We start from the raw sequence: 27,728 nt of genomic DNA on the forward strand, positions 1-27,728 counted from the left end.
CAAATAGCGCGCATAGGCGTACTTTTGTTGGCGCTCCAGGCGCCAACAAAAGTACGCTGGATTTTAGCGGATACGCACGGAGCCGCGCGTATCTGCTAAAATCCGGGATCGGCGCGCGCAAGGCTATCGATTTTGTATAGCCGGCGCGCGCCGAGCCGCGCAGCCTACCCCCGTTCCCTCCGAGGCCGCTCCGAAATCAGAGCGGCCTCGGAGGGAATCCTCTAACGCCCTCCCCTCACCTTCCCCTCCCTTCCTCTACCTAACCCACCCACCCGGCCCTGTCTAAGCCCCCCCTTACCTTTGTCGGGGGATTTACGCCTCCCGGAGGGAGGCGTAAATCCCCGCGCGCCAGTGGGCCTCTTGCGCGCCGGGACGCGACCTGGGGGCGGGTACGGAGGGCGTGGCCACGCCCCCGGACCGCCCCGGGCCGTAGCCACGCCCCATACCCGCCCCCAAAACGCTGCCGACACGCCCCCTAAACGCCGCAACGACCGGGCCCACCCCCCGACACGCCCCCCTCGGAGAACCCCGGGACTTACGCGAGTCCCGGGGCTCTGCGCGCGCCGGTAGGCCTATGTAAAATAGGCTCACCGGCACGCAGGGCCCTGCTCGCCTAAATCCGCCCGGTTTTGGGCGGATTTAGGCGAGCAGGGCTCTGAAAATCCGCCCCTATGTGCATACAAATGTGTGCACATATACTGCAAATGGGCGGGCTATTAAAAATTGCTTCCAAAGTTTAACTAAAAGGGCAGGCGAGCAACATGATACACTTGGGGAGGGGGGGGAGGCATCCCAGAAACAGCATGATTTTCCATTACATGCAAGAGGATGGCTCCCGCGGCACAGAAGAGGAAACGACACCTAGTGTATGTGTGCACACAAATGGGCACGACAGAAAGGGACAGAAAAGGCACGGTGCACACAAACCAGATAGAATACAGCAGGTGCCCAAACCAGTGCCCAAGCAGAGATGGATACCGTATGAACAGTAGATGCACATAATAAGTTTCCATGTTGAACAGCAGAGAGTCCTTCATAAGCCACCAGGGATACCCTTGTTGCCTCTATTTTTTTTTCCCTCTTGGTGTCCTACTCTGACCACCAGATTAGGAGCAGCTGTCTCATGGGTGTCTGAGCCAGTGAAAAAATATCAAAAAATGAGTCATTTGTGGACTGAAATCGGTAAGTGCAAAGCAAAGGCTAGTGTAGAAAACAAACCGCCTAGTAGTGCATGAATTACCCGACAATGTGTGTGGATCCTATCTTACTCATGCAGAATGAGAAGAGATGAAAGATTTAATGAATTTGTCAGGAGGCATCGCCAGGGCACACCTTGTATTCATCTTGGATAAATGAGGAGGAGGCACACTCTGGATACTGTCTCTATTTTTATCTTCCCTTCTTCTTAGCCCAGTCAGTGCTGCTGCTGCAGCAGTCCTTGACCAGAGTCCACAGACCGTGGCTCCCTTTGGAACAAGAACTCTGATTTTTGGCTGCTAGGTGCCATTGTTGAGCGATGTCTGCCTGTCTGGGACTCCCTTCCCAGAGGACTATGAGCCCTGCTTTTGCAGTGTCATGGCCCCGGAATTAAACTCAGGTCCTCTGTATGGCAGTGCCTGCATTTTTATGCAATATATTCAGTGCCACTACTAGAGAGGCTCATTAAAGCAGTGGTTCTCAACCTCTTTTCTCATCGTGACACACCTGATGGGCAACGCTCACATGTGTGACATTCTGCTCATTATAATCCACAGCAGAGATTAAAAAAAAAATAAGCCACATATTTCTTTTATTGTTAAGAATGACACAAGGGAAAGAGAGAGTACTCTCTCTGAACAGAAATAGTAAACCTCCCATAGCAGAACAGCACCAACCTCCAGCACTCAACAGTAACCACCTTACCTAAGCTCTCCTGCCACGTTCTGCCCGGGCTATCAGCATTTCAAGCCATAACAGCAAAGCAGGGATTGAGGATTTCATGGTGTGTAAGGGAAAGGATTTTGACTGATGTTCTGTGAATGCCATCCCATCTTGGAGAGGAGAGTGGTAGTGGAAGGATGCAGACTACAAGTTTACAAAGTACAATAAGCTGTTCTTGTATGCCAGCAGTTCCTTTTAACCTGCAGCTCGCTAAGGAACTGAAAGTTTGACTAATAAATGTGCTTTTCTGAGTGGGAGTGCTAGAGATTTTCTCATTGATTCCCATGCAGCTGGATGAATTAATGGTTCAGTATGCAAATAACAGTTTGGACACTGAAGTATGGGAATGCGTGTTCGGTTTTTTTGTTCTTTGTTCATGCTCACTGTTACGGTTCTGCCAGCTGCACAGCCTCCCTTCCACTAGGGGTTCTCAGCGAGCCTTGTTCACAGCTGCACAAGTTACCTCCTCCCTGATCACATGCCACCTCAGTTCCAGCCCTACTTAACCTCAGCCTGCCCATTCCCTCAGTGCCTCATCATCGAGTCACTTCAGCTCCTTGACCTGGCCATCTTTGCATTGTTATCCTGCCTTGCCTTGCCTTGTGGCCTACCCTGGCTTTCTGCCTTGCAGCCTTGATCTATGCCTTTCCAGGCCTTCTGGTCTTACTTTGTGGCATTCCAGGCCTACCTGCCTTGCTCAATTTCTTCTTGGGCTTTTCTGTCCTACCTTGTGTCCTTCGGGCCTTCTAGGTTCGCCCTGCCAACTCTGTTTTCTGTTGGGCTTTCCTGTTTTATTGCCTGTTCTGTCCTTGTCTAGCCCTGTCCGTATCCAGTCCCAGTCTGGTCCTGTTTGTCCTGACCTTGTCTTGCCCTTGCCTCTGTTCCAAGCCTGCCCTTGATTCCAGCCTTATCCCCAGCCCTGCCTGTGTCCAGCTCCCAACCTGTGCTTCGTTCCAGCTCCCAGCCTGAACAGTATTCCAGCTCCCACTTGTACTGGGTTCCAGCCCTGCCTATATCCAGCTCCTGTCTGCTGTCTAGTACCAGTCTGGCTTCCAGCCCTTCCTGTATCCAGCTCCTGCCTGCCATAGTTCCAGCCTTGCCTCTAGCCCTGCCTGTATTCAGCACCAGCCAGAACTCAAGGGCTCAACCTGCAGGGGAAGGGGCTGGTTAGGAAGAAGACCAGCTCCAGATCTGCCCTGCAGTCGTGTGCTGCTTCTGCGGAGGTGATCCTTGACTCCAGCCTGCTGAACTGTGATACTCAGCATGGCCTAAGCATGCCCGGTTTGGCTTTCCTATCCTTTTTTTCCCCTATAGGATGTATGTCTGAAAAGTGATTGAGGCTGATTTAAAGGGAATTGAAGCAGCTGATACATTCTGCTGTTGAGAAATAGGGTGGTCCTGCAATCCCTTTTTAAACACTCATTTTGCCTTATTTGCACCTATGTGGCTTCTAGAGCTCCTGTTTTTGAACAGCAAATATTTTTATTCATTGTCCTGTCTATATAGGTGTTTGCCTCGGCCTCACAATGGGAAAACCGATTCCTCTTTGAGCAGATATACTGAGTTGTCTTTTAGCAGAATGAAGAAGATGAAAGAGAGTTTATATCTATTTGAATATATAGGTATTATAAATCTTGAAACTGCACAGTTTGTGACCTTTATCTTTTTTGTGTTGTTGCATTAGGTAAATGCTTGTGTAATCGGAGACCTGTAAACAATTTACATAAAATTGTTTTAGACAGTCTGATCATGGTATGCAATAACAGACATCTTCAGCTACCACCGGTTACTGTAGCATAAGACCTAGTACTGATCTTATGGTTTGGAGCCTGATGGAAGGGCTGCAAAATGTGGTCTTTGCCATGGAGTTCCCTGTTCTCCGCAGAATCATGGGAAACTGTGTAGGTGGAAGCAGCAGTATCCTGCATATCTCTTCCCTCTCCTTTCCACCCTGCTTCGATCCAGGCTTGGTATTAGGAGGATGACCGTGTATCTGTGTGCTTCAAGCCATGTTGTCTCTGCTGCCTGAGCCTGGAGTGCCGCACTTCGAACCATGTGGCATTACGGTGTCCCACATGATTCAAACCATGATATTTCTGCTCCAGGCAGCAGAGGAGGGGATACAGCCTGAGGCATGGTGCTGCTGCCGTTTAACACCAACCCTGAAGGGGTGGTGAAGGGAAGGGGGTGGAAAGCAAGGGATTTAAGGCATGTGAGGTGTAAGTGAGGGGATAGGTTACTAATGCATCAAAGTGCACACTCTGTACTCTAGTTCTCTTATAATCCTTTTGTGAAGTTCTTCAGTAGCCTTGCTGTGGTTGCAGTAGTGGGATTTTTTTTTTTTTCATCCTGCTGATCTGCGAGTTATTTCATGAGCATGATTGGTTGCTATAAGATTCATTATTTGCTTTTGGCTTTTTTCATGGCACTGTTTTCCTGAGACATTTGGTGCCATCTTACTACTGGCTGACACAACAGAATGAAAGTTGATAGGCAGATTTCCCTCCATCTGAGGGTTTTGCTCAAAAAGAAGCTTGCTTCTGGAATGTTTAAATGTCAGTTCACTTCTGGGGCTGTATCGAAGATTATTCTTTTCTTTTTGGCTATCCTCCTCCTCTCTCTCATTTAGGGTTGTTGCCCGATTAGATCTTGTTTCAATCACACTTGATGGCCTTTTTGACCTGAGAGGATGCATTTCCTCTTGATTGAAGAGGACATTGCATATAGTGTAGGCCACAGGAACTGCTCTTTGCCAAAAACTGCTTACAGAGGACTTTCTTCTGCAAAGTTATCTTGTGTAGCTTAGGGAGAGGAGAGGACGGCATGGAATGGACTATAAGGCACATTAGTCACAACATATGTGAACAGAAAAGTTCCTTGAGCAAGGACTTAGCTGTTGAGATGGCAAGTGTCATGACATGACTGAGCTAAAGGATGTTGCAATTTGCAGGTACAACTTTTAATTTCATGTCTGATTATTTTATAAATATATTACAGACAGCAGCTTGTTGCTGCTTTTTCTCCCCTTCCAGTTGGATCTGTGTCATAATTAAGGCTTTTGACTCCATAAGTGATCTCTTAGACAGAACCAAGGAATGAACTTGGCAAGAAAAGCCAACCATGCAAAGATTTGCTGGATGGCTGCTTTTACTAAAGCTATCTGTTCTTTGTAAAACAGTTGTTAAACAATAATAATTTATGGAGCGCACTCATGGCACCAGACCGGATAAAGCAAGAGGGGTTACAGGACCTTTCTGTTCGTTCCCAACTCTCGGTGAGAACCTGGGCTCTATTTCAAGGTAAAAATTGACCAAAATGCTGTTTGCTTTTAATTAAGTTAAAACTGGGTAGATTATAAAACTGAAATTGTATTTCTTTTTATCCATCTTTGGAGGGAGGGGCTAGTGCTACCATGTTCAGTCACTGATTTCCTGGTGTATAGTCCCTTTCAGTTTCTTATGTGGAAACTGATCCCTGATTAGTGACTAGAACTGCTCTCTAATTAGATGTTTCTTGTTATAACTCTGTTTAAATTTACATTAAATTTTACCTTGCTCATATTTAAAGGACCAGTTTGGTTAAAGGCCTTCATTTTCAGCTTTTTCTTTTATAGAAATGGAGAGATTGTAAATCCCTATTTAGTTTCATATAAGTGAGGGGTGTGCTATGGTGCTACAGCTTGAATCCAAGGCGTTCAAATTACCTTGCTGTGTGCATGCATTTGTATCTTTTTCTCTGAAAGGACTTGCTGATAAAATTTGGCTTTAAGTATGCAAAAATACATTGTCATGGTTAGATTTCAGAGTTTCTAAGGAGCTGCTATTTAATAGTGTAGATTTTTTTTATTGATAGTTCCACCCATATTCCTGATTTGTTTTTTCTAATATTGATTCGTCAGAAGAATGGACAGATGTTTATTTCTGTAATTTAGCTCAGTTAGCAAAGTGATACCTGCTTAATTCTGGGAGGTTACAAGGAAAATTAGCAAAAGAAGTTTGAAAAAGCCTTTTTTTTTTTTTTAATAGTGTAATAATTGTGGTGGAACTTTAGTCTTTAGCAAGACCTTCTGAAGACTTTAGGGTTGCCCTATTGTATACAACTCTCTGGCCTGATTAAGGAGATGATGATTCAATTTAGAGAGCAATTGGCAAAAATGAAAAGTGCCTCCCACTTTCTTCAAAGTCCAGAAAATCTTCCCCCACTCCTGCAAAGAATCCAAAGGACAAGGAGTAAATGGATTACATTGGGTTCTGGTAGGATAAAATTTGTAAATCAGCGACCCTTCCCCCCAAGAGTTACTAATACATAATGATGGTAACTTTAAAACAAGTTTGCGGGCGCCCATACAAGTGGAATATGCTGGAATTTTAAATTGTGCACAATTGCATGCATTTGATTTAAAATATGCCTACTGCGCGTATGTGTGCTCCTAATTTTAAGCTGTTATTCGAGCAAACGTACTTCACGTATCTTCCATAGGACTTTGTCTGCTTTAATGCGCACAAACAAGTGGATTTTAAAACATGCTCGCGTGAAGGACATACCCAGCTTTACCAATTAGTCCACCAGTTTGCCCAGTCTATCTCGAGGTCATTAACACCTCTGATTCTTCAGACTGCACTCCTCCCAGTTGACCTGGACTCCTCACCCTGTTGTGTTAGGCCTAAAAAGTGATTTCTGCAGACTTGCACCTCATCACGCTACAGCCACTAGACTTAAAATATGGATTTACGTGCATAACTGTTGTATTTGCTCTGGAATGTGCCAGACACACCCTAGCTGCACCCCTTTTTTTTTATTTGTGGCTTTTTGTATTTATAGTTTAATCTCTTTATTCACTTCCAAATTATTCATTCAAGAAGTCTTGAAAATGCAAGAAATGCTTATCAATACATGTACAAAACATTTCAAAAATAAGCAAAAAAAAAATACATGGCATTACTAAGTCCATGTTGGGATCGTGGACTCTTGGGCCGGCTAGAGTGTATGGAGGATCCACTGAAGGAAGGCCTGCAGTGGTACTCATAGCCAGGAGGCAGAACAGGACCAGGAGACCTGACAGGACCTTCACCTATACCAGCCCTCGTTCCCTGCAGGTTGAGCCCTTGGGTGCCAGAGCCGGAAGGACTTAGGCGAAGGTCTCCTGGCAAGGGGGAGTCCAGAGAACAGTCTGAGTCGAGGCAGGCTGAAGGCTTGGGAAGTCTGAGACGGTCCAGGAGGCAGGCAGCAGAGATGCAAGACGAGGAGGCAGGCCAGAGGTCGGGGCAGGCAGAAGACAGGTGAAGCCAGGTAACACGCCAAGGGTCAGGACGGGCAGCAGACAGAGAATACCAGGTACCAGGCCGAAGTCAAACCAGAGAAGCAAGGGATCAGGAATGGAGCTGGAGCAGGCAGGAACACTGGAACGGAGTCGGGAACAAGCAGGATCAGCAACTAGCTACTCGAGGAGTCGACCTGTTGCCAAGGCAGGGCATGAAGATCCTCGGGACTCTTATATATTCCCCAGCTGATGACGTGTGATTTGGGGCCAGGCCGAGGTTTCCCGCTGCGGCCCCTTTAAATGCCGGGGAGGTGCGTGCGCGCGCCTAGGGGGCGGAGTCGCCTGAAGATGCTGGCGGTGTCTCCCTCATGGGGAGGACGCAGCAAGAAGGCCCCGATGCGGCCCGAGCCGGAATGGAGCAGGCCGCAGTGAAGGAAGTGAGCCCGAAGGTAAGGGGGGACCCAGCCGTGGTCGCCCGCAGCCGGCATTCCCAATAGTCCACAAAATGGGAAGAGTGAAAAATCAAGACAAAGTAATTGAACAGAAGCAAGTCAGAGAAAATACATTTTTTGTCTCTACCTGAAGTAATAGGAGCAGGAACCTTCCCTATTTTGTAGAAAGTTCTCAAGCTGCGAAGCATCAAAAAAATATTTAGCTTCCTGGAATATAATATAACGTTTACATGGGAATGTTAAAAGAAATGGAGCTTTAAGCGCTATAACTTAAGGCTTCAAAGCAAGAAACAATTTCCTTTTGGATTGTGTTTCCTTGACGATGTCAGGGAAAATAGCAATTTTCTTCCCCATAAACGAAGCCTGTCTTTGGGAAAAGAAAAGCCTCAAAGTTAAATGCTTGTTTCATTCTTGAAAGAAAGTGACAATAAGATTCCAACATATTCTGAGATTGCTCTAAGAAGGTGGATAAATCACATTTTCCCACAGAAGTTGGAGCATCATCTAACCTACTCTCAGAAACGATCAACTGCCCCCTGATCAGAAAGATAGAAAGCATTAGCAAATTGAGGTATAGACTCTAAAAAGCTTTAAATAATCTAGATAAAATCTATTCAACATCTCAGTAGAGAACATAACAGGACATTTAGGGAAATGAATGATTCTTAGTTTTAACCTATGAGAAAAATCAGCTAAGTTTTCCATCTTAGAATGTAATACAATGTTATCCTTAACTAAGACCGAATTACAGTTCTGTAGTAGTGAACATCTCTCTTCTATAGAATTGACCTTACCAGACACATTTTTAATAGACTTTGAATGTTCATTAACTGCAGCTGATGTTGATCCCAAATTCACAAACACAGAGGCCACTCTGTCAATAAGGGATTGCTCTATTTTGGAGATGGCATTCCAAAGTACTTCAAATGTGATAACTTCAGGCTTCTTGGAACAAACTTATTCCCTTTCAGCTGGAGCCGAATGCAGCTCCTATTGCTGGAACTAATCCACCTTGGGAAGATTGGGGAGTGGAAGCAGCCATCCCACCGTCTCCCTGGAGCCCAAGCAAAGGGGAATATGAAGTGTGAGAGGGTAAAAGATCACTTGGGTTCAAGGAGACCAAAGACTCAGATTTCTTCCAAACTCCACGTCCCCAGGTTGTAACCTCTGCACGGAAAATGGGTCCATAGAGAGGTGGGAGGAGCTGACCCAGATGGGAGGGCAAGACCTGACCCTTTCCTTTTCTTACTCATCCTGGGGTGGTAGACACAATAGGAAACAGGGCAACCAGTGTTTCTGCACCAAGGGGCGCACCCCTTTAGTGCAGTTGGTCTTAAGTAGGGGGGAACCTGAGCCCCAGAGTGTGAGAATTAACTGGAAGCGTACCTGGCACAGCCAGATGGGCCTTGCTTTCTGCAGCACACAGCATCTCCTCCTCTTCCCCCTTCCTGAGTCTCTTGAGTATTTCCATTCTCTCTCTCATCTCCAGACTGATGAGATGGGGAGGGTATGCACTGAGCACAAAATGCGACTCGCTGAATACTGGGAGCAGCTGCAATGGCGGAGCTTTAGCAACCACATGTATCACTTCCGGTGGCCGCCAAAGTAACGAATAAAGCTGTCTGTCTGCCTGCACCACATGAGAAGACTCAAAGAAAGTGGTGGTATGCTCTTTTCAAAGCAGGGCCCATCTGAAACTGCCACACTCAGGGCAGTGTCAGACTTCCAAAAGAGTGTTAACTGAAGCCTTAATTGTAGATGCTTTGCTAGACAGGGTGAGTGCCATTCACTTAAAATGGCAATTCAACAAATCTCGTTACAACCTGTCATAGAATTCAGAAAAGTTTTAAACACTGTAGAGCTAATTAACTGAAAAGCAGACTGAGGTAAATAGCTGTTTGGGAAGGCTGGTGAATATAGTTACTATTCAGAGGCTTTTTGATAGGTCAGATAGGAGAGATAGCAGACATATAATGAAGCATTTTAGAGCCTCCCTGCTATAAGTTATGAAATACATAGCTGCTGCATCCATTTTCAGACATGCAAAATTGAACTGTAGAAAAAAATGGAGAAACTGCGCCAAGCATTGCTTGAGCCATGATGTCAGGGCCGTGTAGAGGTAAAAAGTGTTATGGTTATGAGGTGTTGTAGTGGATTCTTGGGTACTGCGGTGATGGCCACTTCCACGGGGAGGAGCCCCATGAGTAACCGCAGTACTAGGCTAGACTCTATACACGCAGACACAGAGAATTTGTCTTTATTGGACAGCTTGATGGCACTGTCTGGGGAGTGGGCAGCAGTGAGGTAACCCAGTGAAGTAGTCCAGGGGTCCTCAGCAGAAGAAACCAGTCTCACACTCAAGTAGATGAGAGGCAGCTCAGGGTAGCAGCGGAAGGTCTCAGATGAAGACTCCGAGCGCTGAAGCTGAAGGTGAGACAGACTGACAGGGTTAGTACTCACTGAAGTAGATAGCTGTATTGATGAAGATCCTGGCAGGAAGAAGAAGATCAGTAGTAGGCACCAGAGTAGGGAGAGCAGGCCCTCGAGGAGCGAGTACCCGATATCCCAGATAGTCACTTGTAAGAGAGCATAAGGGTCCTCGAGGAGCGGGTGCCCAGGTTAGTGATGAATCACCCCAAAGGGCAGAGAGAGAACTTCCTGCGGCAGCTAGGAAGTGGCAGAGCAGCTTAGACCGGAGGCAATCCAATCCTTTCCAATCCTTGCTAACTCACAGGCCAATACAGTACAGTGCGCTCCGATGGAGCACACTGTTAGCCTGCTCTTGGACGCGCGTTTTCCCTTACCCCTTATTCAGTAAGGGGAGGGAAACGTGCGTCCAACCCGCGGCACCTAATAGCGCCCTCAACATGCAAATGCATGTTGAGGGCTCTATTAGGTATGCGCGCGAGATACAGAAAGTAAAATGTGCAGCCAAGCCGCACATTTTACTTTCAGAAATTAGCGTCGACCCAAAGGTCGGCGCTAATTTCTTCCGGCACCGGGAAAGTGCACAGAAAAGCAGTAAAAACTGCTTTTCTGCGCACCCTCCGACTTAATATCATAGCGATATTAAGTCGGAGGTCCCAAAAAGTAAAAAAAAAATAATAATTTTGAATTCGGCCGGCGGCTTTCGGGCCGAAAACCGGATGCTCAATTTTGCCGGCGTCCGGTTTCCGAGCCCGTGGCTGTCAGCGGGCTCGAGAACCGACGCCGGCAAAATTGAGCAGCGGCTGTCAAACCCGCTGACAGCTGCCGCTCCTGTCAAAAAGGAGGCGCTAGGGACGCACTAGAGTCCCTAGCGCCTCCTTTTACCCAGATCTACCGCGTCACCTAATTTAAATAGAGAATCGCGCGCACCGGCGAAGGGCTGGTACATGCGCCGGGAGAGTGGGCGTTCGTCCGCTCTCCCACGGACTTTACTGTATCGGCCCGTCAGTTTGTTAGCAAACGAAGGGCAAGCTAAATACCAGGATGTGATGACGTCACTCGGAGGGGACGCCCCCGAAGTTCCCGCCATGACGTGGATAAAGACGTGGGTGGCGAGCGCGCACGCACCCTAGGAGGCCCTCAGGAGAATCATGGCGAACACCGTCACTTTTGCCATTCCGGGGATGCCGGAGAGAGCGGCATGAAGACAAGGCAGCAGCCATCTTCCCGAGGCTTGAGGAGAGAGAAGGAAGAAAGGTGAGGCACAGAGGTCGAAGCCGTCTTGAGACGGACACAACAAAAAGCCAGAAACTCCTGCCCACACTTCAGCCTCTTTGCCACCTCATTTGCATACTCTGGAGGAGTGTGATTACCCCAGATCCATAGATTTTTTTGTTTTCTCAGAATCTTTCCTGAGTCATTTTTTCTAATTCCATTCCAATGAAATCAGCTAGAGCAGTGGTTCTCAATCCAATCTTTGGGACACACTTTCTCAAATCAGGATTTCAGGATATTCACAATGAATATGCATGAGAGAGATTTGCATGCACTGCCTCCATCGTTTGCAAATCTATGTCATGCATATTCATTGTGGATATCCTGAAAACCTGACTGACTGTCCCAAGGACTTGTATTGAGAACTCCCTGGGCTGGAGTACAAATAAAGAGGATGACATGTCTTGACTAGTTTGTATGCTCCAAAGGGCAGGGACTGTGTGTATAATACTGCATACAGCTGATATGAGCTATGCAAATGATGATGATAATGAGATTGACACTTGATTTTTCATGGGAGGAAAAGAAAATGAAAAGTAAACTTGTCCTCCTATAGGAAATAAGGAGAGAGCTACATGGGCAAAGTGGGACTGTCCAAACTTATTCTTTTGGGGTAGAGTCCTCAAAGACTCAAATGCCATCTGTATGAGTGGGGAATAGTGGAACCTGTTAATAGAAAGTATTGGTGGATTCAAACTCCTCCTTGCTCCAAAAAAACCTTTTATTGCAAATAACCTTGGCAGTGTTTCATAATTCAACAGCAGCCAAATATCCCCATTCATAACAGTAAATATATTTTGGGTAAAACCCAATATTCAGCTGCTGTTCATCTCCTGGCTGCCCAAACATCAAGGGGTGAATCGGCGACTTTGCCCCCTTATATTTTTGTTTTGCAATTTAATACTTCGGATATAATTTGAATAAAGAAAAAAGATACATCCAATAGTCCTCGAATCCAAAAAAATCAAGCAAAAATAATTGCACTGGAAACTGGATTTAAGGAAAAATGCTAAAATTCGTGCTAGGATGGGTGATAAAACCAAAAACATATCACAGCAAATACATTGCCAGCTACTAGATATCATAATTCTGTCAGCGAAAATTAGCCTTCCCATCCTCTAAAATCTCCTACAATCTCGGGGAAAAAAAGCGGTTGTCAGTTTTCAGCAGGCATTTACAGAGAAACTTACTCTCTGATTCTCTGGCCAAGGAGAGAGCCTCTTGGTACAATTCCAGAAATGCCTTCCAATGTTCTGTATTTATTTACAAAGGTCTGGAATACTAAGATTTTTTGCCTGTAAAATAATATATAACGATTGCAAAAAAAACAAACAAACCAGGATAGTATCTTGATCTTGGATGAAATCAAAAGTCACAAGCAGAGTCGCTCTTTGCACTACTTTTACAGCTGTTCTTTCTGTTAGCCTTGTAATATTGATGCTATTTATCAAAAAGTTGCCTTCAGCCACACTCCTCCCTGCTGCCCAGTTGGCAAATAACGAAACTTGACCAAGTGAGGGGAGAGCCTTCAGAACTTCAGAAGCTACTTCCTAAATATATCTGGGATGTTTGAGGTAAATTGAAAAAAATACATGTTTAAATGTCTGGTAAAGTTCTCCAAATTGTCAAGTTTCTAATGAACCACATTTCTTGTCCTGAGTTAGTCCCTTGCATAGGATAATTATTAAGTTAATTTCTGAACTTGTAAATGTAAGTAGGTAGGTTGTCTGATATACATACATTAGAGGCACATAAGAGGATGGTATCTCATTGAAGATGATCAAGCATGAAATATAATCTGAGAATCTAGATATTGATTCCCAGAATAAGAAAGAAGGTTATCATTGCTGGGGAATGGAAAGGGTTGGTGAAAAGCACTGAAGTTCTATATCTGGGATTGAACACTTCGGTAGAATAGTGCACTTTGGGTGGGAGGAGGAATCCAACGGTTAGTGGTCAGCATGTGCTGTAGTGTGAAAGACATGGGTCTACAACTCACGACAGATATCACTGTGATGCTATGCAGGTGGAAATTCAGTTGCACTAACATAATTCAAGTGATTCTCTAGGATGTAAGGGAGATGAGTTGTTGAGCTCTGTGTTTCTTTGTTAGCATTTAATATCTCTTTTACTGTTGTTAGATTTTCTTTTAATTTTGTAACAGTAGCATTGTAGCAATCCATTGCTTAAGAGTTGACTCTTCATGCCCTATTCAGTATTGTAAAATTGCACATACTCAGTTATACTGTATCAACTAAGATATGCTTCTGAGCTGTGTGTTAAAATTTCTTTGAGCAGTCCCCGACAGTGCCCCTTGGCTAACATGTTTCAAATATGGCTGCTCCTGAGGATTTGTGGGAATTTTAGTGAGAAGCTTAAAGGATTTCAGAATTGCTGATCTGGCAATAACATTTTTATAGAGGAATGAGTATTACTGCTTGCAGGGTGCACTTTGAAATATTGTCCAACATACAGAATAGATTTATTTTAAACAGGGGTGGGGGGGGGGGGGGGGGGGGGAGATTCTCAAGGCTTTATAAAACGTGAAGAGTAATAAGCAGACTAGGAACTCTAAACTATAATGCTGAAGGCATTTATATCCTTGAAGCCCTTGTCTGATTTCAGAATAATAATTTTTATTTTTATTTCTCCCTTCCAGTGAAGTATGAAGAGCTTTACTGCTTCTCATTCAATCCAAAGCTGGATAAGGAGGGGCGGGAGCAAGGCTGGAAGCTGGTGGACCTCGCTGAAGAATATATCCGCATGGGCATGCCAAAGAATCTTTGGCAGATCAGTGACGTAAATAGAGACTACAGAGTAAGTGGTGGTTGTATCTTTTTACCACATGCATTACTGTAAATCTGCATTTGGACTGAGAATTAAATGTACAGGTGTGTGTGGACTGCTCGTTTCCTTCTGTTCTTTTAGAGCTTCCAGATTAATCAAACACAGTTCCTACTTGGGCTACAGTGCCATGACCCTTTGTTCGTAACTACCTGGTTTTTTCCCACCTCATTTTTTAGCAAACTCCCCATCCCTCACTTCCTTCCCACTCCTATCTAGCCCTGTCATTGCAATAACAATCTTCAATCCAGGGGACCATAGACTGTGGCTTCATTTGGAAAATGCTGTGTGCACATCTGGACTCTGACCACTAGGAGTCACTGTTTTTATGAGCAGTGGCTTGGACTTAATGCTTGCCCAACTCTGGATACAGTCTCTGCTAGCCTGAAATACAGCAGCCGGTTTTGGCAATCAAATCAAACATTTGAAATAGTTTTGATGTAGAATGCCTTGATATGTTAAACTGCTTTACTCTAGGTACATAACTGTATTTGGTATCAATGAATATGAGAGAGCTGGGGATATTGCTTTGGTTTGGTGACTTGCAGTTTCCACTTCCAGTTTCTGAACTTGTGTTGAAACTGTGGAAGCTGGCAGGGTTTTTTCCAGTATGAGTATCATTATGGATTAAGTAAAATGCTTTAACATGGACGTATTGTTTCACTTCCAAACAAGCTTAGCTCCTAGATTTAGACACCTAAGTTAGGTTCCTAAATTTGGTGCCTATTTTCAGCCAAGCTTAAAAGCCTAATTTTTCAGATGAGAATTCACATACATTTTTATTAAATTTAAGCCTTCTATTCATTTGCCTAGAATTAGGTGCCTAATTCTGAAAATCAGTGCTAAGCTCCTAACTGATTTTCTGCCCTAACCCATCCCCGTAGCCACCCACATTTTAGGATCCTAAATTTTGAGACCTAGTGAAACTAGGAGCCTAGATTTAGGAACTCAGCCCTAGTAATTTCTCAAATCAGCCAATTGAGGAGTTTAACTCCAAAAGTTAGGAACCTAAACTCCCCTTAACTTTCCCTAAAAGATGTTGATTCAAAATGTAGGCCCCAAGAATTTGAATATTTTTACAAAATCATGGAACAATATTAAATACAGTGCGAGCTTTATAGGCCAACTCTGGTTCATACATTTTGGGGCCGATGCAAAAAACTTGCTCTGAAAGCGGGCGCTGTGTTTTCAGAGTCCTCTTTCATAAAGCGCCACCAGGAACCTCTCCTGGGGGCGCGATGCAATATTTAAATTAGGGCTTGCGCTGTTGAGGAGGTGCTAGGGACGATTGTGCGCCCCTAGACCTCCTTGACAGCACAAGTCGGAGGGAGGTCCCCTGTCGGGGGCTGTCCGCCGGTTAAGAAAACGGACACTGAATTTATCAGCGTCCTGTTTTCCTAACCCCTGCACTTATTGCGGATTGGTCCCTTTACAGTCACATGTCAGTGAAAGGAACAATCCCCTTTCAGGGCAGCCTTTTGAAAGGAGATTGGTCCTTTCACTGACAAATGTCAGTGAAAAGGACCAATAGCAATAAGTGGAGTGAATAAATTAATATTAAGTGCCCGACACTTTAATATTGATTTATATTCTCCTTCTGGTGCCGGTAGTCAGGTTCGGAGAATGGATGCTGAATTAACCAGCGTCCATTTTCCAAACCCCTGCCACCGCTTTTCTTTTAAACTTTTTTTTTCATTATTTTTTTAAAGAGTTGTTCCTCCCACTTAATATCCCAAGGATATTTTTTCAGCTTTTCTGTGCTAGTTTTAGTAGCACTCAGCAATTATGCCTGCTCTGGGCAGGGGTTGATTTCCGATCGCTAAAATGTGCGTCCTAGATGCACATTTTTTTTATTTTGCATAGGGAGTGAATAGCTTAAAGCCTCATTCACATGCATTTGCATGTGATGAGCGCTGTTAGTTTCACTCCGTGTTGGACGTGCATTGTAGAGGCGCTAAACCCCTTATTGCATAAGGGGATTAATTAGCGCCTCTACACAACGCGCGTTCAACTGCGGGTTATACAGTGCGCTGAGCCCAGTGCATTGTATTGCATCGGCCCCTTTGTTAGTTACCTAAGAGGTACTAAAGCAGGTGTGCTCCATCCTTTCACATATTAAGCCAAGGACATTTACAAGAAAGAATGGGTGGGGTGGGAAAAGGAGTCCTTTGAGGACTCCTTTTCCCTCTTACTCTTATCAGTACCCAAGTACAGTCTCCAACAGTCTCTCTCACTTTTTCCACTAGCCTTTCTCTCTCAGTTCTCATCTTATCCTGACCAGTCACTCAGTTCTCCAACCCTGTCCCCACCAGTCTCTGTCAGTCCTCCCCCCTCTTTCCCCCAACAGTCTCTCAGCTGTTCCAGCGTAACATCTCCTCAACAAGAGCAATGTCAAAGGCTTAACATCACCAATATAACACGTCCCACCCAACCCCTTGTTCTATTCTTCCTTCCCCACCGTCCACATCAGTATCCCCATGCCCCAGTCCTCCTGTTCCTGTATCTCCCTGACTATACCCCCATTCCTTCCAGTTGCTTCTCTGACTTTCTCTCATATACCATTCACCATTACTCCTTCTGGCTCTCATACCCATTTCCCCCTTCATCACAGCACTCTCTCTCTCTCTCTCTCTCTCTCTCTCTCAAACCCTTCCTTTCTCTCAGTCATCATCTCTAGCTCCTCCTCACCCTCCCTTCCCATCACACCTCTGGATTGCAGTCTTCCTCCCCCGCCTCTCCCTGTCTCATTATTTCTGGCTATTACCCTCCCTCTCCCCCTTCACCACCCTTGGTTCTCTGTCATCTTCCCTCCCTCTTTCACTACCTGTGGCGCTCTGTCATCCATCATCCTCCCCTTCACCAACTCTGGCTTTCTCTCACTTACACCCTTCTCCCTCTGGCTTTCTTGCAACCCTCTACTGTCTGTTTCCCCCCAGTTCTTCTAAACCCCCTTCTATCCCCATTTCTAGCTCTCTTGTGTCCCCTCCACTCCATTATACTATTTCACACACAGCCCTCCTCCCACAATGTTCTCATGTAACTCCCCCATCCTGGCCCTCTCTCACTCTCCCTGTTCTTCCAGTCCCCGCTCTGGTTCTCACACACCCGCTGCAGAATACCTGGCAAGGTACAAGGCAATTAATAATATATCTCATAAATCTGCTATAACAAATGAAAAAGATGATAGAGCCACAAAACATATATTTATTTTTATTAATCCAGACAATTCGTAAATTGTTTTATGTATTTTTTGTAATTCTGGCTTAATAGAAATATATTATATATGTTTTGTGGATCTATCATCTTTTTCATTTGTTATGAAGAACACCTGGCAGCATAGACTTGGGAGGAATAAGGTGCTATACGGCCCAATATCCATCGCTGAATATAGGGAGATGGGAAAGGAAAGCAACATTCACCTCCTCCTCACATCTTCCCAACTCATCCAGCATTCACTCCCTTTCAAGTCACTCCCCCCCAGATCCATTCACCCCCTCTTGCATTGCCTGCTCCCTCAAGCATTGATCTTTTTGCGTTCATGTCCTCATCTTCCCCCAACATTCACCACTCCTGACATAGCAACCCCCCAAACATAGACCTCCTGCATTCACCCCCTTTCCTTTGCCACAGATCATTTAGGCCTGACTGGAATGTCAAGTGACTCCCTCTTCCCCTCTGCTGATAGCTGGGAGCACAGTGATCTGTTGGAACCTCTCCCTATCCTGTCTTCTGGGCAGCAGAGCAAAGAGCCCTCTGTTCCAGGCAACAGATAGGGAGGACAAAAATAGGGAGGGCTGAAAAAGGGCTCAGACTAGCTCTCTTCTACTATCCTATCAGCTCCAGCCTTGCCCCCTCCAGTCCTGATTGCAGAAAGGAGGGGAGGGGCAGAGCAGGGAAGAACAGAAAAAAGCCTCTGCTCCAGCCACTCTATCCCTGTCTCTACAGCAACAAGCAGCCCGGGGAGGGAGGGGAGGGGCGGGGCGTGAAGAGGCTGGAGCAGAATGGCTCCTATCTGCACAGTTATGCTGTACAGGCTCCCTGCCGCAGCCTCTGTTGTCCTATCATCCACATTGCAGCCCAGTTGACAAGGGGGACAGGAGGACAAGAGCCACACTTTGCACATGAAAGAGCCATAGATGGCCATCCCTGTATTAAAAATGTCCCAGCACAGTGGGATGGGTTATTGACATCTCCCTGATTAGTCTCTAGAATTAATCTTTCTACAGTCTAACTATTTATTAATTTTTAAAAAATATTCTCCCTCAAACATAAATAAAACATAATTGGCAAGTCATATCTTGAACCCTGGAATGCATATAAGCATAGATGCCAGCTGTGTAGTTCTTGAGCAGGTCATATCGAAGAGAATTCACTTTAAAATATTGAAGAAAGTTTTTAAAACTCTTAATGTGAAAGGCTATCCTTTGGTTGACTTTAATACAAGAATTCAGTTGTGCTCGACCATTACGTTCTGCTGGCAAGAAATTACTAAGTGTGCCTAATTTTAGGAATTACCGTACTCAGCAGACAAGAAATGAAGCGTTTTCTACTGTAGGGCCCCTTATGTGGAATGCCTTAGACATTCAATTATGAGAGCAGGAAGACTATTGCTTTTTTAGGAAGAAACCTAAAACTGTGGTTTTTAAGCAAGTATATTCAGAATAGGTATTTTATTATTTTTAGGCCTTAATGTTTTATTTGTTTTGGTGTATAATTGCATATGTCCTTTGTACTCTGAGCTGGTCACACAATTGGAAGTAGTGGAATATTAAGTGTCATAAATAAATACATTTAGCAGTTTCTCTTAAAATTGGAATTTTTAACTCATTAAGGGGTTTATTTATCAAAGTGCTATATGGCGGTTTTGCAAGTGTTAAGGCGGTTTTGCATGTGAAAAACGCCTTTAACGCATGTGGAAACACCATAATGCATGGTGCGATGCAAATTAGGAAAAGGGGAGGAGTTTGGGGCAGGATTTCTGGCCAAGTGGGCTGGCTTCGCAACTTGCGAAGCCATATCGCACAGTTTTAACGCGGAGATGAACTACACCTTTTTCATTTGCGTTAAGCCATGCAATATGGCTTTATCACACTTTGCGATGTTTTTGCAAATAGCGTTCCTATTGCCTTTGCCATTTAGGAATCTGTCATTCCCATCTGAATTAAAAGATTTAGGCCTCTTGCTTTGTTAATTCACTTGTGCAACCGTGGCTTATTCATTTTTCTCCTTGTATCTCATGGATTTTTGTAATTAATAAGAGCAATACTGCCTTGTACTTTGGTTTTCTCTGCCAGGTATGTGACTCGTACCCTGCTGAACTCTATGTACCAAAATCCGCGTCTGCACCAGTCATCCTGGGGAGCTCCAAGTTCCGGAGCCGAGGACGCTTCCCTGCTCTCTCCTACTATTGCCGTGATAACAATGTAAGAGACAATTCATGAGAAACTGTGGAAGTCGGAGTGGTCTAGGACGGATAAACACTTCATGGATGATTCTGACCATTTTTATGGTCCCTTTCACCCCATGCACAATATACAGGCATTCAGATGGCTTAAATCATCAGCCCCTATGACATATTTGGGCATTTTTTAATGTGAATTAACTTGTTCCTTTCTAAGAGCAAACTTCTGGGCTTTGCACTACCAGTGGCATCATCACTTTTCATGTTTCGAGTATAATCTCCAGTTAGAGGATAAGCACAGAAATAAGAGGAAAGGAATTATTAGGAGATTTAATAAACAAGCTATAAAAAAATATTGATAAAGAATCTTTTTTCAAAATAATTTTAATTGTAGAATATATTACCATATATCCAAAACACTGCTTTTCATGCATTTATTCTGCTAGTTCACATAGGCTGTGAGTACTTAACTATTTACATTTGTTTCTAGCTCCGCAAAGCAGGAACTCTCTCTTAAATGTGTCTGTGCAGTGCTGTAGAAATATCTATAGTAGTACTAGTTTCAGCTTTGGGATCCCAGGCCAATCGCTTAGCCCTGCTTTGTAGCAATAGTACATATTCATGCCACATACAGTCCATGCACATGCTCAGAAGCTTCTCCCATGGTTGAATTGCTTGTGTGGTTCTAGGAATGTTGTTTCCCTTTAAGAGACTCTCTCTCAACCGCAGAAAAGATAATTCTCGAAAGCTTGTCACTGATGTATGAAGATAGTCCAGTAAAAAGTTATCGCCTGCAAATCGTTTGACCCTTTATTCCATGTATATCTTGGTGAATCTTTAACACTTATTTCTGGAAAGAATTGCCATAAACACAACCTAGTACTAATGTTTTACTAAGGGAAAGCTTGGCTTCGCATGTCTCCTGAATCTGCTTCTAGAGAAACCGAGACATTAATTAGGTTTCATTTTCTTGCTTATACAAACATGGGCAGGAAAGTTTTTGGTCTTATTGGCCTATGAAGCCTGTTGTTGAACTGGGTGGATTTGCAGTAAAGATATTTCTTTTTCCTGCTTTGCTAAATTTATTTTTGACATTATTCATAATAAATTACTATTGAAGAATGTTTTTGACATGCAGGCCTCAATCAGTCGGAGCAGTCAGCCTCTGTCTGGATTTAGTGCACGGTGCCTCGAGGATGAACAGATGCTTCAGGCAATCAGAAAGGCAAATCCAGGAAGTGATTTTCTTTATGTTGTTGACACGCGACCTAAAGTAAGTAGTAATGCTGCAAATTTCAGAGCACTGAATATTAAAGTGGAGATCAACATTGTGATCCAATGGTGGAAGACCCACATATGAAGTCAGTTAAATAATTTCAGGAATTCTTCAGTCTTTTCATATCTTCCCATACAGGAGGTTCATGAATAAAATGAGGAGTCTGGGTGGGAGTGGGTCCCAGGGTTGTGGAATGGATTAGAAATCGGTTGACAGACAGACAGACAGACAGCAAGTAGTAGCAAATGGAACTCACTCTGAGGAGAGAAGGGTAATAAGTGGAGTGCCTTAGGGATTGGTTCTAGGGCCGTTCTGTTCAGTATTTTTGTGAATAATATTGCAAAGAAAATAGAAGGAAAGAGTTGTATATTTGAGGTGATACTAAGATCTGCAACAGATTAAAGAGAATGAGAAGTGATCTAAGAAAGCTTGAAGAGTGGACAAAGGTTTGGAAGCTAGGCTTCATTGCCAAGAAATGCAGAGTCATGCATTTGGGGTGTAGTAATCCAAAGGAGCTGCATCTGATGTGGGGTAAAAGACTAATGAGAATGGACCAAGAGAGACCTTGGGGTAATACCTTTTGATCTGAATGTAACAAAGCAATATGACAAGGCAATGACTTAGACCAGAGGAATTCGGTGCTGCATAGAGAGGCATAATCAGTAGGAAGGAGGTGGTGTACAGGTCATTGGCAGGGTCTCATCTGGTGTTCAGTTCTGGAGACCTTATCTCAAAAAGATAGATGATAGAAACCTTCCAGAAAGAGACATCCAAAATGGTATAGGTTTTTCACTGAAAGACTTGAGAACCTAAATATGTATATCCTAGAGGAAAGGAGAGAAGAGTGAGGAAGATATAATACAAACTGGGGTAGATTTTCAGACGAGCGCGAACAGCCTACTTTTGTTTGCGCTCCAGGCGCAAACAAAAGTACGCTGGATTTTAGTAGATACGCGCGTAGTCGCGCGTATCTACTAAAATCCTGGATCGGCGCGCGCAAGGCTATCGATTTCGTATAGCCTGCGCGCGCCGAGCCGCGCAGCCTACCCCCGTTCCCTCCTAGGCCGCTCCGAAATCGGAGCGGCCTAGAAGGGAACTTTCCTTTGCCCTCCCCTCACCTTCCCCTCCCTTCCCCTACCTAACCCACCCGCCCGGCCCTGTCTAAACCCCCATCCTACCTATGTCGGGGGATTTACGCCTCCCGGAGGGAGACGTAAATCCCCGCGCGCCAGCGGGCCTCCTGCGCGCCGGGCCGCGACCTGGGGGCGGGTACGGAGGGCGCGGCCACGCCCCCGGGCCGTAGCCACGCCCCCGTACCCGCCCCCAAAACGCTGCCGACACGCCCCCCGCAACGCCGCGCGCTCCGGCCCCGCCCCCCGACACGCCTCCCGACACGCCCACTCCGAGAACCCCGGGACTTACGCGAGTCCCGGGGCTCTGCGCGCGCCGGGAGGCCTATGTAAAATAGGCTTCCCGGCGCGCAGGGCCCTGCTCGCGTAAATCCGCCCGGTTTTGGGCGGATTTACGCGAGCAGGGCTCTGAAAATCCGCCCCACTTTAAATACCTGAAAGGTATTATTAAAAATAATAAAAATAGACCTTTTCAGATAGAAAGCTGTAGAATCAGATGTCATGATATGAAGCTCCAAAAGGTAGAATCACGAACAACATCAGGAAATACTTTTTCTCAGAAAAGGTGGATGTAGGGGATGCTCCTGGAAAAAAAGTGGTGAAGACAAGAATGGTAACAGGAAGAAAATGTAGAAACAGGGTAACCTTTGGTAATGTTTAGAGTAAAATAAAAAAATTCAAAAAATCAAGGAGACAACTGAATGCATAAATAACAACAAATGTGAAAGAAAATTGCACTCAGAAATCAATCTTAAACACACAATCAATTTATTTTAACTAGAGGAAAAACTTTAGATGCCTAATCTCGGCAATGATTGCCTGTACCATTATTAGTTAAAAATTGATATAATTGCGATGGAGAAGGTACAGAGAAGGGCTACCATAATGATAAAGGGAATGGAACAGCTCCCCTATGAGGAAAAACTAAAGAGGTTAGGACTTTTCAGCTTGGAGAAGAGATGGCTGAGGGAGGATATGATAGAGGTGTTTAAAATCATGAGAGGTCTAGAATGGGTAGATGTGAATCGGTTATTTACTCTATCAGATAATAGAAGGACTAGGGGGCACTCCATGATGTTAGCATGTGGCACATTTAAAACTAATCAGAGAAAGTTCTTTTTTACTCAATGCACAATTAAACTCTGGAATTTGTTGCCAGAGGATGTAGTTAGTGCAGTTAGTATAGCTGTGTTTAAAAAAGGATTGGATAAGTTCTTGGACAAGAAGTCCATTACCTGCTATTAATTAAGTTGACTTAGATAATAACCACCGCTATTACTAGCAACGGTAACATGGAATAGACTTAGATTTTGGGTACTTGCCAGGTTCTTATGGCCTGGATTGGCCACTGTTGGAAACAGGATGCTGGGCTTGATGGACCCTTGGTCTAACTCAGTATGGCATGTTCTTATGTTCTTATGTTCCTCCACTGAATCCCTTCTTAATTGTGTGTTTTATTCTTTTTGTTAATGGCATATTTTTTTTCCCTTTTTATAATAATCACAATTGTCTTAAGTGTCCTTTCAATATACAAAAAATGACACTTGCCAGGAGTGAAAGTTACGGACTTTCAGCCAAAATAAGATCATAAAGATAACTGTTTTTCAGTGCAAATGCATTTTTTTTTAGTCTGCAAAAAACAATTGGTTGTGACACTTGCATGTCCCGTCCGCCAGTCTTACAATGTCCTCTTGCAATTTCTCAGAATTCTCTGGTGATTCAACAACTTTTGAATAATTTTGTGTCATCTGCAAATTTGATCACTTCACTCATTGTTCCCATTTCCAGGTCATTTATAGATATGATAAAAAGCAATGGTCCCAGGACATTTCCCTGGGGCACTCCACTATTCACCTTTCTCCATTGAGAACATTTACTATTTAGCCCTATGCTCTGTTTTCTATCTTTTAGCCACTTCCCAATTCACAATAGGACAGTGCCTATTATTCCATGTTTTTTTTAATATTTCCTAAGAAGTCTCTCATGAGGGACTTAGTCAAATGCTTTCTGGAAATTCAGATCCACAATATCAACTGGTTCACCTTTTTCCACATTTTTTTTACGCCCTCAGAAAAATGTAGCAGATTGGTGAGGCAAGACTCTCTTGGCTAAATCCATGTTGACTTTATCCCATTAAACTGTGCCTACCCATGTTCAGGAATTGAGTTCTTTATGATAGTTACTGCAATTTTGCCTGACCTTGATGTGAAACTCCGTGGTCTGTGGTTTTCTGGATCGCCCCTGAAACCCTGGAATCTACCATCATTTACTATGTTATAACTGGCAGTTTGCTTCCTAGAATAGGGGTGTTGAATGTTTTTGTTTTTTTTTAAGCCAAGGGCTGATGTAACCATATAGTTTTTGATTGGGAGCTGTACAAACTAGCCCCATATTAAAAAGTTGAATATGTCAGATTTGAGCTCAACATTTCTCCCCATTCTTTCCCTGCCCAATGGGAAACCATTTCTACTTTTTTTTTTTTTTTTCAAATTGGATACTCCACAAACTGCTCAATCCCTCCTCTCCTCATGTTTTCCTCTCCTTGCCGTTTCTTTCTTGCTGTGTATTCCAGCTTCCTTTTCTTCTTTTGTCCTCTTTCTTCATTCTTCTGTCCCTTCTCCATCTTCTTTGTTCCTCCGATGTGTCCCATCCTTTACCCCTCTATTTTGGCTTTGCATCCTAATTCCACACCTTTTTGTCTTTTTTCCCCTTACTCTCCATCTCTTTTTCATATCCCCGTCTCATTCCTGCAGCCTTCTATCTCAACATGTCTTCTCTTTCCTTTGTATCCAGTCTTCCAATGCTCTCCATCACCCATCGATTGTATCTGTCCTCTCCTGTCATGGCTTCAGGGCAGTCTGTGGGTTACCAGATAATGGATGTGTATATGTGTCTGGGTGGGTGTGGGGACTGATATTTGAAAGAACAAAAATCCAAGGAAGGGAAGTTGAATGGAGGGTTGTAGTTATGATTGAGCTAACAGGGAGGTTTCCCTGTCACAGGGGATTTAAAAAAATAAATAATACCGAGTGGGGGGAGTTCAGAGTTAGGGAGGGAAAGATGTGCATCCAAATTCTCTCCACCTCTCCCCTTTAGTGATGTGGGCCTGTCTCAAAACACCCCTCCTTTCCCCTTCCCCACCAGTCTCTCACTCCTTCTCTCTGCTCCTCAGTCTATCCCAACCAGTCCTTCTCTCTCTCTCTCCACCAGTCTTTCCCCACCAGTCTCCCCCTCTCTCTCTCTCCACCAGTCCTTTCAAGCATCTACCACCCTCTCGTTTTCTCGTGTTTCCATTTAACCTTCCTTTCTGCAGTATTGTACAATAACCCCTTGTCTTTCTGAATTTTCTTTTTTACGGAAAAATTCATCTTCTAGTATTGTATTGAAGATTCTCAAATATTTGAATGTTTCTATCGTTCCCCCATCCCTTCTGTCTCCGGTATATATTTTGAGTGTCTTGATTTTCTTTTTGTAGGGTTTGTGGTGCAGTCCTTTTTATTATTTTAGTAACCCTTTTTTTGAATGACTTCCATCCTCTCAGTGGTCTTACAAAATTACAGCCTCCAGAACTGAACACATTTTTCAAACTGGGGACCCACTAGTAACCTATTCAAAGGCAATGTTATGTCCTTTTTCTTATTGATGACACCTCTGTTTATGCAAGCAAGCGTAGTTACTTTTCCAGTTGCTTTATTACATTGAAGGGCTACTTTGAAGTCGTATCAGATGATCACTCCTAGATCTTTCTTGTTTGACAGTTTCCAGTTTTTGCCCTTCTAATTAATGTGTGGATAATGGTTTTATGCCCCAAATGCATGATTTTACACATTTGTATGCTGAAGCTTATTTTTCAAATCCTTGATCATTCTTACAGGCTGTTCATGTTGTGTCAGTTTGGCAGCTCTGTTACAGATTTTTGTGTCATTTCCAGACTGTATTCCTTCCTCAAGTGTCTCTGTGCTTTTTAAATAACTTGTGTATACTCAAAAAGCTCCCCAACTCCTCCCAAGGCAATGAGACCACAGCAGCCAAGAGCATTAAGATATTTATTGTAATTGTGAGGGGGTTTAGAATGATGGTGAAGCTCAGTTACAGCTTAAATGCAGTAAGAGAGAAAGCATGATCTGAAAATAGATTTTTAAGTGTGTGTTACAGCCCTCCTTTTTAAAATTAGTACCCAGATGCAAGAAAACCTATACGAGCACCACCTTAATAGATTCACAGCACGGACACAGTCTGAATGTTATAGCAACACCCCAGTTCGATTTACTAATGCATCCAAAATGGTGGAAATGGAAGTTTTCAAAACTTCTTAATTCAGCTTTCTTTCGTATTTATTCTACAATAGTAGCTCATTGAACTATTTAAAAAAAAAAAAAAAAAAAAAAGTAAAAAGTCACATTACTCCTCATTTAAGACAGGCAAACCCCACACTATAGACTAGTACCCACAAGTGTATTGCAGTAGACTTGAGTAATACAATGATGTAAGAAATCAAATCAAACGAAACCGCAAAAACACCTGTTTTATGTTTGTACAACTTACTCTAATCAAGAACAAGCCCATATACTAATGCTCACCAAGTCACTATAAATTGAAAACTCTACATTCAAGATAAAAATCTTTATGATTTATGTATTCAAAATCATTTTCTATCATTTTTATAAATACTCTCTGAAATACATTTCAAGAATGTTTAATCTGTCATCTATCATCCCGCACACACAACACTCAAACATATCCCATTCACACTACATTCCCCAGTGCCCAGCATGCTATAATTGTACTACTTTATGAATTGCATTGAAGTGCGATCTACAGTGCGGCTTACTCTGATTCTGTGAGACATTTTGATTTAGCAAGTGATTGTCACAGAAGTGGAGCCATTTGACAACCAAAGAACACACATATTGAAAATCGGGGCATGTTTGCAATGATACTGCTTTATGAATTGCATTGAAGTGCAATCTGAAGTGTGGCTTACTCTCATTTTGGGAGACATTTTGATTCAGCCAAGTGATTGTCACAGAAGTGGAGTTATTTGCTATACGCCAACTAAAGAACACACATAATGAAAACTGTGGTGTGATGTAATATCAAAAGATATATTGTTTGTTTGTGTTCAGCAAGCATTACTGATGGCATGTTGATTGATATTGATTTTGTATAAGTGTATATTTTAAAGAGTTGCATTGGGGAATGTAGTGTGAATGGGATATGTTTGAGTGTTGTGTGTGAGGTATGATAGATGACAGATTAAACATTCTTGAAATGTATTTAAGAGAGTATTTATAAAAATGATAGAAAATGATTTTGAATAAAAAAATAATAAAATATTTTTCAATATATAGTGACTTGGTGAGCATTAGTATATGGCCTGTTCTTGATTAGAGTTAGTAAGACAATGATGTATCAATCATATGAAAATTTGAGTATAAAAGTAGGATACTGGCAGACTAATTTTGAAACATAAAACAAGTTATTGGTGTTGGTTAGCTCATATGCGGAAATTGGATGGAATGGAGTTTTGAAACTTTTGGAATATTAAAATGGTAAGAGAAAGAGTTCTTTATTATAGGTTGTGGGCAGCTTGGTCTCCTATGGAAATAGTATAATAGCATTTTGAAAACCTGCTCTTATTCTGTGGTCATTCTGCTGAAACTTTAGAAGAGAAATGGTTAATTGCTATCTTTACTAATTGAGCCAAATCAAAGTGCCTCTGGCTAGTCTGTTTCTCAGAAGA

The 27,728-nt window shown here is 43.5% G+C and overlaps 1 protein-coding gene across 1 annotated transcript in view; it reads left to right on the forward strand.

Moving 5' to 3' along the window:
* MTMR7 (myotubularin related protein 7) overlaps positions 1 to 27,728 on the forward strand; it is a 121,030-nt gene that overhangs the window by 46,265 nt on the left and 47,037 nt on the right. Inside the window, exons 4-6 of the mRNA XM_029587099.1 lie at positions 13,994 to 14,151; positions 19,473 to 19,601; positions 20,718 to 20,852. Of these exons, the coding sequence (XP_029442959.1) occupies positions 13,994 to 14,151; positions 19,473 to 19,601; positions 20,718 to 20,852 (422 nt within the window). The remainder of the gene's footprint in view (positions 1 to 13,993; positions 14,152 to 19,472; positions 19,602 to 20,717; positions 20,853 to 27,728) is intronic.

Source organism: Rhinatrema bivittatum, chromosome 1 (assembly GCF_901001135.1).
Source record: "Rhinatrema bivittatum chromosome 1, aRhiBiv1.1, whole genome shotgun sequence".
NCBI lineage: Eukaryota > Metazoa > Chordata > Amphibia > Gymnophiona > Rhinatrematidae > Rhinatrema > Rhinatrema bivittatum.